This window comes from Trypanosoma brucei, chromosome 9, assembly GCF_000002445.2.
Source record: "Trypanosoma brucei brucei TREU927 chromosome 9, whole genome shotgun sequence".
NCBI classification, from domain to species: domain Eukaryota; phylum Euglenozoa; class Kinetoplastea; order Trypanosomatida; family Trypanosomatidae; genus Trypanosoma; species Trypanosoma brucei.
Window position 1 is genome coordinate 1,664,719 of NC_007282.1, and position 10,873 is coordinate 1,675,591.

Below are 10,873 nucleotides of genomic sequence, written 5' to 3' on the forward strand. Positions count from 1 at the left end.
TCCGTTGCGCTCTGGGCCAGAGCTAAGAGGGTCTTGACATCCATGTGTTTGCTATCGCCCTCAAGAGCACCGGTTACCGAAAAGTAGTGAAAAGACTGCCACTGCTCTCCCCCAAGGGAGCGTGCGCAGCTACACTAAGGCTTCGGGGACGATGTAAGTAGATATATATATGTATATATGTAATGACAACGAAAAAAAAAAAGTAGAGAGAGAGAGAGAAGGCAGTGGTTGGTATGCTATAAACCAAATAAAAAGTTTCATAGAGGGGGGAAGGGATGGGCGTCTATATCAAGAGCGGTATGAAACCGCGTTTACGTCTCGTTTTGCAAAGCGCAGCCCGCCTGCAGCTTTACGTATCTACACACATGCATATCTACACATGTATATATATACATGTTACATATACGCACCCAGCCTGCTGCATCCTGTGTTAATGCACCACACGCGCGCGCCCGAAGTGATGGTACATGTTACGACTATACGCGCACCACAAAAACACTTCCTTCTCTGCATGTGTTTCGGATGCAAACGTTTTATGCTTGGCCCGCCCCTAATACTGCAGCGAAGGCGAAGTTCTGCCTTGTCAGTCGTCACTGTCCAACTGAGCAAACTGTTCTGCCAACAGAAGTCGATCGAATATGTGGAGCAGTTCCTCTTCATAGTTTACCTCGTGGCGCTCGTTAAGCTCAGCTTCAACCCGTAAAATCCGAAGGTCACGAGTTGTGAGATGGTAAGGTGCGCAGCGCAGTACATCCATATACTGGTCAATTGATAGCAAAGAAGTATCGGATCGGTCAGCGAAGCGTAAAAGTTTCAAAAATTCCTGCTGCACGTCAATCCTTGAAAGCCCATGTACAGTGGTATCCTCGCGGTTGCTCACCTGAAAGTTGTGCTCGGTACTCCAAACGAAACGCAACGCTGGAAACGACTCACACGCGAACTCTGCATAGTTCACTGGTTCCTTCTCAACCAGTTGCGTGGCCGTCAGAACATAGAGAGCTTGGGGAAGAGTTAATCCGTATGATTTGAGTAAAGCCTCCTTAATCGCCTTCACGGGTAGAACCCCATTGTTTTCGCTATCATGTTCAACAAACATATCTATATATTGCTGCAACCGCTCCCCATATTCCTCCTCTTCCTCCTCCCGTGTGTTGGGTCGTGATTCGAGGTGTGGCAACGCTGGTGCCGTCATACGATGCTCTCCGGCAGGTTTTGCGTCCATCTCACGTGCTAGTCGTTTGAAGTAGTTGGCACTCCACTGCAAAATATCTTCCGGTTGCTCCCGTAGCACCTCGCGGGCATATTCCTTCAATACCCCAGGAAACTCGGGTGGGAGGTGTTGACGCGGTTGATAACGATTGGCTAATGTGCGCTCACGGAATGTTTCCATCGTACCCAAAGTGGAAAAAAGAAAAAGAATAGAAGAATAAAGAAACTATTACTACCTCTTTCCTCCCTTTGCCTTTCTTTTCTTATTTTTTTTCCACTGGTGTTGAAAAGAACTCGCAGCAAAAGCGTGAAACGCAGGGGTCTCTTGATTCCCTTCGGTGTGGGCCTCCTCCACTACTCTAACTATTATTTATTCTTTGAATGGCACCTTTTTTGTACACTCGCTTCTTCTTGATTGCTAGAAATAAACCAAGCGCCAAAGTGTTCTAGTGCGTTGTACTTGGATGGTATCGCTCTGGATACCACAAGAAAAAAAAAGTGGGAAAGCGTGAGGTGGGTTGGCGAAAAAAATAAAAAAAGAAGAGAAAAAAAACAAAGTGCGGAGAAGTCAACTGCGACAAGTGTCGAATGCATAAAGTCGTCAACAGAAAAGAAAAAAACAGAGACAAGGGCAAAGAACTGCGCACGCGCACGCGCACAAGCTGCACAAACAGGCATGCGTGTAGTGGTAGTAGTAAAACTATACGAGTTAATTGCGGCAATGTCTGCCCCGGAGGCCGTGAACCAACCACCAAATTAGGAGGAAGGAGACGGAAGAAGAAGAAGAAAAGACAGTGTCGTGGAATTCAGAATTCAGCAAAACACAAACGGGGGGAAAATTAGACTACACTAAAGATAAAAAAAAAGATGTAAGTGTTTAGCCGCGGCCATGTATACGACTCTTCCCACTGTTGGATAAGGAGGTTGATGTGTAAAGTGGTCTATGGGGTTATTTTTCAGTTGCTATAGGCCTCTCATCCGCTGCTGTTCCTTTTTTGCTCTTTTACTTCACACGATTTAGGAGCATATGTATACATGCGTCAAAGACTGCTTGCGGCTAATACATTCAAAGAAATGTCTCATGGTTCAACGAATGATAACCGCAACTCGCAGACCCACACATGAAATGCGACAGCAGACGGAAACGGAAAAAAAAATAAAAAAAAAGAGAGGGCTATCTGTAATTCTTTACGTACATCACTTTTACACGCCACCGTAGAGCATCTGGTTGAGTTCCTCCGAAAGGGGGAATTTTTCCTCATCAAGCACCTCACAAACTCCATTACTGCGCACAATAAACTTTCTGTTGTCATCCAGCCACCGTAACTCGTATTTCCCGCCTACAAACACCTGCACAGCCCCGTTGGAGAGCATAAAGCCACTCATAGAGTTTTCCATATGGAAGCGGTACCAGCGAACAAATACAAAGGGATCACCATTGCATTGAAATGCTGTTTGTGGTGGGCAATAAACAGACATAATACCGGGAGACCGCCGCTGTTTTAACATATGTGTGTCGTGGGTTTCGACCAATTGAAGGACATCGTAGATCTTCTTCTCCTCATTCAATGCTTGTGCCAACGACAAGATACGCGCCACGTCATTATCTTCCTCGATATCAACACGATCTACGACGTATACGATGTGTTCCAACACTGACAGCACAGCTGAGTGCACAGAAAAACTATGGTTGAAAAATGTAACACCAGTACGTCCCGGCTGAATATGATATGTGACAGCGACTGAGTCGCCTCCTTCTTCCTCCATAGGATAAAAGTGGTAGTAGCGTATCCAATCACCGTTAAGCAGCATGTGACGTTCCTCAGGTGTGGGTGGGACACTCCGAGACCCGACAGAGAGACGCTCCATCGGTTTCCATTCACCACTTAGCGTGCGGGGTATTCCTTCGAACCTCCTTGGCGGCGGTACAACTTCCGATTTACTCATTGACAAACGCTCTGCCTTCCTCCGCGCCACAATTCCCACTACCTCAGCCGCCGGCTCTCGAGACCTCTTGCGTTCCAGTGCTGGCACCGATGCTCGTCGTTTCGGCCGACCACGCTTCGGACTGACTGGTTTCACCTCCAACCGACTTTTTACACCAGTCCTAGCAGCTTCGGTTGGAACACTACGACTGCGACGCCCCTGAGATCTCCCCCTTGGCTTGTTCACTGTAGCTGCATCATTTAGCCTCTTCACGCACGAGCAACTGTGCCTGCGAAGCGCACCTGAACTGGCAAACTCCCTGCCGCAGGCGTCGCAGGTGTAATTATTGGCATACTCCTCGTAACATTTTGGACACATGTCCCTACCGCATTGGCAGTGAAAGAAGTACATACTTGATCCAACTGGTTCGAATTCAAAACAGCAGACATCACATACGAAGCCGTACCTGTACTTCTTGTTTGCGCGACCCATTTCCCTGAATGTATGCGGGTGAGTGGCGGACTTTCGCTGCTCTTTCTCCAACCACACCATATGCTCTCGATCAAATAACTCCGTCACGACAGTGGATAGCCGGGTCACCATGCATGAATGCTCTAAGAGTAAAAGCGACGTTTTGACGTTTCGCACAGCATTCTCCATGGTAACAAATCCTGATACAACCTCCGCCCCATTCCCCTTCTTTTTACGGGCCGTAACAGTGCTGCCTCGCCTTGCCCCAACTCCATGGCTATTGTTCCCTCCCCCTCGTTTGGTATCAACCGTATGTTCAATAGGCGATGTGCTCCGTTGCACAGTGCCATTTGCACTTTTTGGCTTGGGATCTCTTTTCCCCACGAGATTTATACCCTTCGCTCGATCCACATTGTTCGAACGAGGTTGACGCCCCTGTGGTGAGCGCTGGCCGATATTCAATCCTGTTTTCGTCTCTTCTTTGCCCTCCGCCTCCAACAATACCAATGAGGCTGCGGCACTGCCTGTAGGGAAATCCGCATTTCCACGGCCTTCCGTTGTGCAAGGAACAGGCGTTACTGTCCTACTTCTTGCATTCACGCGAGAGTTTGCACGTGACGCTGACGAAGCCGCGGCCCTAGCGGATCTCGACCTGCTCCGTTTCAGGCTCCTCTCTGTTTCCTCGGCTATAACAGACGAAATCTCACGAATAGGCTTTTTCACTTTAGGGTCGGGCCTTACATCGTAGACTTGATGTATCGGCACACCACCCACCGATAACTCCTCCCTAGCGACGAATTTCAAAGACGAACGGTGTCCCTCCTCCGTCTCTTCCTCGTCAGAACCTCTTATTCTGCTTTCTGTGAGGCTTGCGTTCACATCGGCACTTCGCTGCTCGACAGCACGCAGCAAATGAGACTCATCGTGCGAAAGTAGAAAATCATCCTCCACGCCGAGGAAAGTAGTTACCACCCTTGGGGTTGCTCTGCGCCTATCGCCCCATTCCGGTCTCATGAGGAGAGCGTTGATATCTGGACGATTTTGTGGATCAGGGACAAGGACGAAGTCCACAAGTCCCCGTAGCTTCCTGGAGACGCTACAACCACTAGGCCACGACCATTCAGCGGCAGCGACACGACGAAGCAACTCAGCGTTTTCCTTCGGTATTTCGTGGGACTGCTTGTCATTCGGAGAGGCGTCGGTGGGTATGGCAGCAGTGTTATGCATATTGGTGTCAGCAGTTCTCTCTGTCATCCGCGGGGCACCTGTGGAGGCATACGGATTCCGTTGTGCGAAAATTGAAAAAAGCACCATTCCCACAGACCACACATCTGCTGCCGCACCAACGCTAACTCTCTGATCCCTGTGTAAAGCGTTATGAGCCATCTCCGGGGCCATGAATGCGATAGTGCCAGCGACTACATCTCCAGGAGGAGGGTTCCACACAGACGTCGCAAGTCCAAAATCTATGAGTTTTAAGTTACCATCCAAATCGAAGACAAAATTCTGAAGTTTAACATCCCTGTGGATGCAATGTTGTTCATGGACGTACGCCACTGCTTGCACTACTTGGTATGCAACGAACAACTTGTCCGCCTCATCTGTTAGACACTTTGACAGAAGGAAGTCATGCAGTGTGTGTGGGAAACACAATTCCATCCCCACAGCCATGAGGTCCCCGGACTTATTCAATGCACCAAATAAAAACCGTGGCAGCAGGAGTTTTCCTTTTGTGCAGACCCTTCCAAGCACTTCCAGTTCCTGCTTGAGCCGTGTAACCTTTCCTGTTGTAATCTTTAATGCCAATCTCGGATATTCATCACAAGAGGCTCTGTAAACGGTGCCAAAAGAACCTTGTCCAATGCGTTCGCACGCCTCCAGGGATAAACACTTTCCTTGAGATGAATCACGAGAAGGCAATCGCACCCTCACAGCACGCACGCAGCCCTCCTCGTACAATATTTGTTCTACTGTGCCAATCATATCCAAAAAATGCAAGTGTACTATCTCCCTTGCGCTTTACTGGTAATATATAATTAATAAATAAAGAACAAGAGGGGGAAAAAAGGAGAGTAACCAAAAACAATGTAACAACAACAAAGGAAAGGAAAGGAAATTTACCAATGACTGTGTTATTGTTCCTTCTTTTTTCTTTCTTCTTTTTTTCTTGATCCTTTTCTTTTTTTTCTTCTCGTGCGTGTGGCAGTGAACACAATTGTTTATTGATGTGAATTGCGAAAAGCAACAACAACAACTTCAGCAGATAGGTGGAAAACCGGTCACAAAAGTAGAGTGCAAAGGGGTGAGAAGTTACCCGCTACTAATCCCCGAGCTGTAAAAAAAAAAAAAAGCAACGGAGTATAATTTTCGAAGGAAAAAAGCACCAGGAGTCACGAAATAAACAAAAATAAAAATATATATATATATGCAACACCATCACAAACTCTCAGAGAACGACGGATGCGCTGCTGCACAGATAAATTCATCCCGCACCTTCTCATCTGTCAGGCACTGTAAGAAATATAATATTTTCACCGATTTTAGTTTCTTCCGCATTGCAGCAGTCGCCGAATATTTATGCAGCACTTCCCGAAGATATGATTGGACTTCTTCATTTAAAAGCGACGAGCAAAGCGCTGCACCGCTAGTAGGCATGAGCGAATGCGACACAATCAAATGAATAGCACGCGCATTGGAGAAACATTCATTTAAAAGTTTAAGTTCGTTTTGCTCCCTTGTGATATCAGCGGATGCTTCAGCAGGAATATGTTCCATACCCTTATGTTTTTATTTCCTATCCAACACACATATATGTGCGTATTAATATATATACATATATATATATATATATATATATATATATATATATATATATATATATATATATATATTAATAGTAATAGATCTAAAGCACTCGAGTTGTATGCCCATTGCGGTGACGCATCATATGGGTGAAGAGATAAAAATTAAAAAAAAAAAATAAAGAAAAGAAAAGAAGGTAAAAGTGCGATGAAGATCAAAACATAAAAACTACAAAAAATAAAATAAAAGCGTTTCACTCAGCACATAAAGGGTACGAGACAGTCAGACAATACGCAAAGGCGATGAATTTGAAGGTGATCAAACTTTGTCGATGAGTTTCCTTTGGTTTGGTTTTTTTAAAAAAAAAAACAAAGTCAAATAGAAAAAATGGAAAGGAAGGGAAAAAAAAAGGAATAGGAGTACGAAGCATCAGAAAGGAACATTAAAACCAAACAAACAAATTTCTTCCCTTGCATGTGTACACGTGCCCAGCACAATAGATAATTAGTATTGGAAAAGAAAAATAGCGGGACAACTGAGACGAAACAACCAAAGGCACTCAGCAACCCGCTTGTCACAAAGTTGCAGTGAGAAAAGAGTTAATTGACAACAACAAAAAAAAAAAAAACAGCACCCCAAAACAACACCAACAACAACAGAAAAATAAAAAAAAAACATGAAACAACAAAAGACGAAACTATACGCCATTTGATGCGGCGTCACGGCTACTGCTAAAAGAAACAAAAGAAATCACACTATAATTCAGGCGTAAAAAAGAAAATGTCAAAAACAGACATATCACCAAAAACTACACCGATCCCTCTCCTGCCAGAGCCCATTTTTTTATACGATCTTCAGGGGAGCGTAAACATAATCTTAAGAAAAAAAAAAGGAAAAAAGTGTTAGTGTTAAACATGAAAAAAAAGAAAAAGAGCAGCAACAACAACAAATGAAAAGACGTTTAAAGTATGTCTCCCATGTTTCACTGTGTGCCACATATCTTTCATTTTCTTCTTCATTTCCTCCTACACGCGCAAGACAAAAACAAACGAAAACAAAAAAAAAACAAACACATTCGAAGAAAAAAAAGAATGAGGAAACAAACAAACATTCACATATCCCTCTAAAACAAGGGTTAGGGTGAGACACCCCCGCCCCCTCCCAAAAAAAAAAAAACATTTAACACCTATGCGTTATTTTAGTTTCATCTCCCACCTCCTTCAATATGCATATGCATATCACCTCTTTATTTAATTGTTTCTACACCCCCTTTTTTTTTTTACATATTTCCATTGTCGCCATTACACACACGCATACGCATACGCCTATATATATATATATATATATATATTATATTTCACTTCTTTTTTGCCTCTTTTTTCATCCTTCTTTTTTCCAAAAAGGAAGTTGATTTGAATCATTCATTTTTCGTTGTTTTCCCCCTTTATTTATTTCCCCCTTCTCATTCTTCAGTGAGACGTATACGCAACGAAAGTTAAGTGCAGCTGATGAGTTAATGAACACACTGCTGTGAAGAGAGACAGACACACACACAAGCGCAGATAAGAGTGAAAAAAATGAAAATAAATGAATGAAAATAAGCAAAAGGAGGGAAAGAAAAAGAAAAAAGAAAAAATTTCTTGCATGCGTAAGACGAGTACATAGACGCACAGACACATGATGTCAAAATGTAGCGCGGATGAAGGAGGCATCCGCAACAACAAAAAAAAATATATATATATATATTCATTGCAGGAATATACAACAAGGGGGAAAATCGGAAATTGTAAACTAAAACAAAAATCACCACTTTTCATTTTTGTTCCCCCTCCCCTTTCTTTCTTTTTCTCTCCCTTCTTTTCTTCTTTCCTCTTTTTTTTTTTTTCGCTCACCGTCACTAATTAAAACAACACCTCCCGCACACGGACACATCCCTCTCCCTCTTCCCCTTCCACCGATTGGATGCAAAAATTAAAATAAAATAAAACGTAAATAAGTAAGTAACAAATTTTTAAAAAAATGAGACGGAAAGGCAGACGGGAAATTGAATGCAGAAAGGGTGAAAAATAAAAATAAAAATAATAGTAATAGTAACAATAAAGATAATAATGATAATCATCATCATCACAATAATCATCCCACCACTAAGCAAAGAAGAAAAAAAAGGTACGTAACAACGCTTGAAGGAAAACAACAAAAAAAGTAGGATGGAAGAGTTTAAGGAAAGGAAAGGTAAGGTAAGACTGGATTCCGTGCAATTACACTCAAAAGTGCATAAGCAAGCAAACAAACACACATAAATAAATATGTGTATATGCGCGTAAAGGACAAGAACATCTTTTACTTCATTCCTCTCGCTGCTTCCTTATATTAGAAAAGGTTAACAGCGATTCCTCTTCTTTTTGCTTTTCTCTTTCCATCCCCGCCCCGCCTCCTCTGTTTTTTTTTTCCTTCTTCTTTAATAGGCTTAGGCATTTGTTTGGTGGTATTTGTGGCATTTCCCCACGCCGCTTCATATTGTTTGTTTTGTTTTGAAAAAAAAAAAAGTGGAAAATTATCAAAAGTAATAGAACGTGTAAGTGGCTAATGTCGAAAGACAGAAGCGGGTCGGAACAACAACAAATCATAAGGCCAAATAACCAGCTGTTTGATCATTTAACCCAACCCGAAACATATATATTTACTTATTTATTTTATATATGTGATATTTACATCTATATGCAACGAAAAGAAAAAGAAGCAGAGCAACCGGAAGAAACAAATAAACGTAGGAGGCATAAGCGCATCCTCTCCTTCCACTGTTTTCTCTCCAGATTCTTTTCATCCTTTGGATTTTTTTGGATTCTCCTCCATTCTCATTTTCTTTCCTTCTTCTTCCCCTTTCCCCCCCCCATTAACTTAAAAAAAAGAGAAACAAAGACCTCCCCTACCCCATTTCATGTCTTCACTCTCAGTCCCCTCATTTCGTTTGGTAATTGAAGTGTATACTTTAGATGTTAAAGAAAACCCCCCACGTTTTAATAATACTAGCGTTGATGGCCTCATTTGTAGGCATCTTGAGATGACGTTGCAGGCAATGTCCCTCTCCTTCTAAACTTACCGCCGTCACTTTGGTCCCCAAAACGATATTGGGCCCAACAGTGCAATGAGGCAGCGGGCACCGCGACGATCCCGCTCGACTCCGTTTGACGCAACCGGACGGCGCTTTAGGCGGGATCCGCTTCCCAACACGCGGCCGGGGAGGTGATGGTTTTGACTGACATTCCTCCTCCTTGTCAGCAGGCATATTTGCAAAAAGAGATGCAGCGCGGGAGTCATAACTTCTTTCTTCACTTCCATGCGTCCATGATACTTGATTCCGCCTTACCGCATGATGGTGTCCACGCACCGCACGGAATGCAGAGCCCTGTTGATAATCTTGCGCAAGAGACGGCCCCAGTGAGCCCATTGGGGAATCCCGCTTGTCGCATGGATGGGAACATGGCGGCATCGTCGGCTGACTGTAAGCTGATGGGCTACTCGCAGAATTTAGTGAACTCGTGGTAGACGAAAAAAATGGCTGTGGAGACCTCACCACCGGAGCAACCGCCTCCACATCCCGCCCTTTTTTTTGCATTAGCGTCTGCCGCTGTATGGCACTAATAGCGTCAGCATATCCCAGGTCATACAGATATCGACGTGCAGGGTCGCTGAGAACATCATACGCATCTTTCACTTCGCTGAAATTCCTTGATTGATCAGCATCGGTGCGATCAGGATGACACAACAAGGCAAACCGCTTGAACGCCTCCCTTATTTCTTTGGCTGTGCATGATGGATGAAGGTTTAGTACAGCGTAGTAATCCACGAACATCCCACACAGGATCACACAGCTTCGCTCTAATTATTTACTCTCTCTCTTTTTCACACGCACACACACACGCACGCGACCTCACGGAGCGACGATTCGGACGCGTTTGCTGTGCCAAGCCGTTACCGACAGCGTCTGGTGTTGAGATGCGTGAAATTTTTTAAATTCTTCGTACACCTCGCGTCCGCCCGCACCGCGCTCGCCTCCAGCGGAACTTTTTACCAACCGCTTAAGGGATGTTGCAAGTGCTTGTCACGTCTAGTGCTCGTTTACTCTTCTTGTTAAAATATGTATGACCGTTGAACACACGGCACAAACCCAGTGGTGACCTTGCCGATAAGAACTGCTGTTACTGCGGCAATGGTGAAGGATTTCTAGAGTGTAAACGTATCGCGACAAAGCCGCTAAGGCAAATGAAAATTTTACCTATTTGAAAGTAAAATAAATGTACAAGTGTTGGAAATGCCCACAATTACTTTCCTAGCCTTTTGGTAACCACGGACGTGTATGATCAATTACCTAATCAAAAAGTTCAAACTTTAAATAAGCGTAGGTATATATTTGTACCCAGCGTTGAATCCTAGAATTTGTAACATTTACAGGGGTAAAGACGAT

The 10,873-nt window shown here is 43.9% G+C and overlaps 5 protein-coding genes across 5 annotated transcripts, besides 16 other annotated features; all 5 read right to left on the bottom strand.

Annotated features, from left to right (window-relative positions):
- Positions 1 to 358: 358 nt before the first annotated feature.
- Positions 359 to 406: a microsatellite.
- Positions 407 to 583: 177 nt separating this feature from the next.
- On the bottom strand, positions 584 to 1,390 carry Tb09.211.2250 (hypothetical protein, conserved; the record flags this gene model as incomplete). Its single annotated transcript, XM_822275.1, has 1 exon — positions 584 to 1,390. One exon carries the CDS (start codon positions 1,388 to 1,390, stop codon positions 584 to 586), a length of 807 nt encoding a protein of 268 aa, XP_827368.1.
- A 1,022-nt stretch (positions 1,391 to 2,412) lies between these two features.
- Tb09.211.2260 (protein kinase, putative) lies at positions 2,413 to 5,589 on the bottom strand (the record flags this gene model as incomplete). The annotated part of the gene is made up of 1 exon (XM_822276.1): positions 2,413 to 5,589. The coding sequence occupies one exon, from the start codon at positions 5,587 to 5,589 to the stop codon at positions 2,413 to 2,415; it is 3,177 nt and encodes a 1,058-aa protein (XP_827369.1).
- Positions 5,590 to 5,632: 43 nt separating this feature from the next.
- Positions 5,633 to 5,654: a sequence feature (AT_rich).
- Positions 5,655 to 5,744: 90 nt separating this feature from the next.
- Positions 5,745 to 5,799: a sequence feature (T-rich).
- A 202-nt stretch (positions 5,800 to 6,001) lies between these two features.
- Positions 6,002 to 6,033: a sequence feature (AT_rich).
- Positions 6,034 to 6,042: 9 nt separating this feature from the next.
- Tb09.211.2270 (hypothetical protein, conserved) lies at positions 6,043 to 6,381 on the bottom strand (the record flags this gene model as incomplete). The annotated part of the gene is made up of 1 exon (XM_822277.1): positions 6,043 to 6,381. The coding sequence occupies one exon, from the start codon at positions 6,379 to 6,381 to the stop codon at positions 6,043 to 6,045; it is 339 nt and encodes a 112-aa protein (XP_827370.1).
- A 48-nt stretch (positions 6,382 to 6,429) lies between these two features.
- Positions 6,430 to 6,497: a microsatellite.
- Positions 6,498 to 6,560: 63 nt separating this feature from the next.
- Positions 6,561 to 6,656: a sequence feature (A-rich).
- Positions 6,657 to 6,766: 110 nt separating this feature from the next.
- Positions 6,767 to 6,822: a sequence feature (A-rich).
- Positions 6,823 to 7,014: 192 nt separating this feature from the next.
- Positions 7,015 to 7,105: a sequence feature (A-rich).
- A 338-nt stretch (positions 7,106 to 7,443) lies between these two features.
- Positions 7,444 to 7,482: a sequence feature (A-rich).
- Positions 7,483 to 7,734: 252 nt separating this feature from the next.
- Positions 7,735 to 7,764: a microsatellite.
- Positions 7,765 to 7,877: 113 nt separating this feature from the next.
- Positions 7,878 to 8,225, bottom strand: Tb09.211.2280 (hypothetical protein, unlikely; the record flags this gene model as incomplete). The annotated part of the gene is made up of 1 exon (XM_822278.1): positions 7,878 to 8,225. One exon carries the CDS (start codon positions 8,223 to 8,225, stop codon positions 7,878 to 7,880), a length of 348 nt encoding a protein of 115 aa, XP_827371.1.
- Positions 7,980 to 8,044: a sequence feature (A-rich).
- Positions 8,131 to 8,155: a sequence feature (AT_rich).
- A 16-nt stretch (positions 8,226 to 8,241) lies between the features above and the next one.
- Positions 8,242 to 8,294: a sequence feature (CT-rich).
- Positions 8,295 to 8,374: 80 nt separating this feature from the next.
- Positions 8,375 to 8,395: a sequence feature (AT_rich).
- A 75-nt stretch (positions 8,396 to 8,470) lies between these two features.
- Positions 8,471 to 8,518: a microsatellite.
- A 562-nt stretch (positions 8,519 to 9,080) lies between these two features.
- Positions 9,081 to 9,109: a sequence feature (AT_rich).
- Positions 9,110 to 9,397: 288 nt separating this feature from the next.
- Tb09.211.2290 (chaperone protein DnaJ) lies at positions 9,398 to 10,261 on the bottom strand (the record flags this gene model as incomplete). The annotated part of the gene is made up of 1 exon (XM_822279.1): positions 9,398 to 10,261. The coding sequence occupies one exon, from the start codon at positions 10,259 to 10,261 to the stop codon at positions 9,398 to 9,400; it is 864 nt and encodes a 287-aa protein (XP_827372.1).
- Between the last annotated feature and the right edge of the window lie 612 nt (positions 10,262 to 10,873).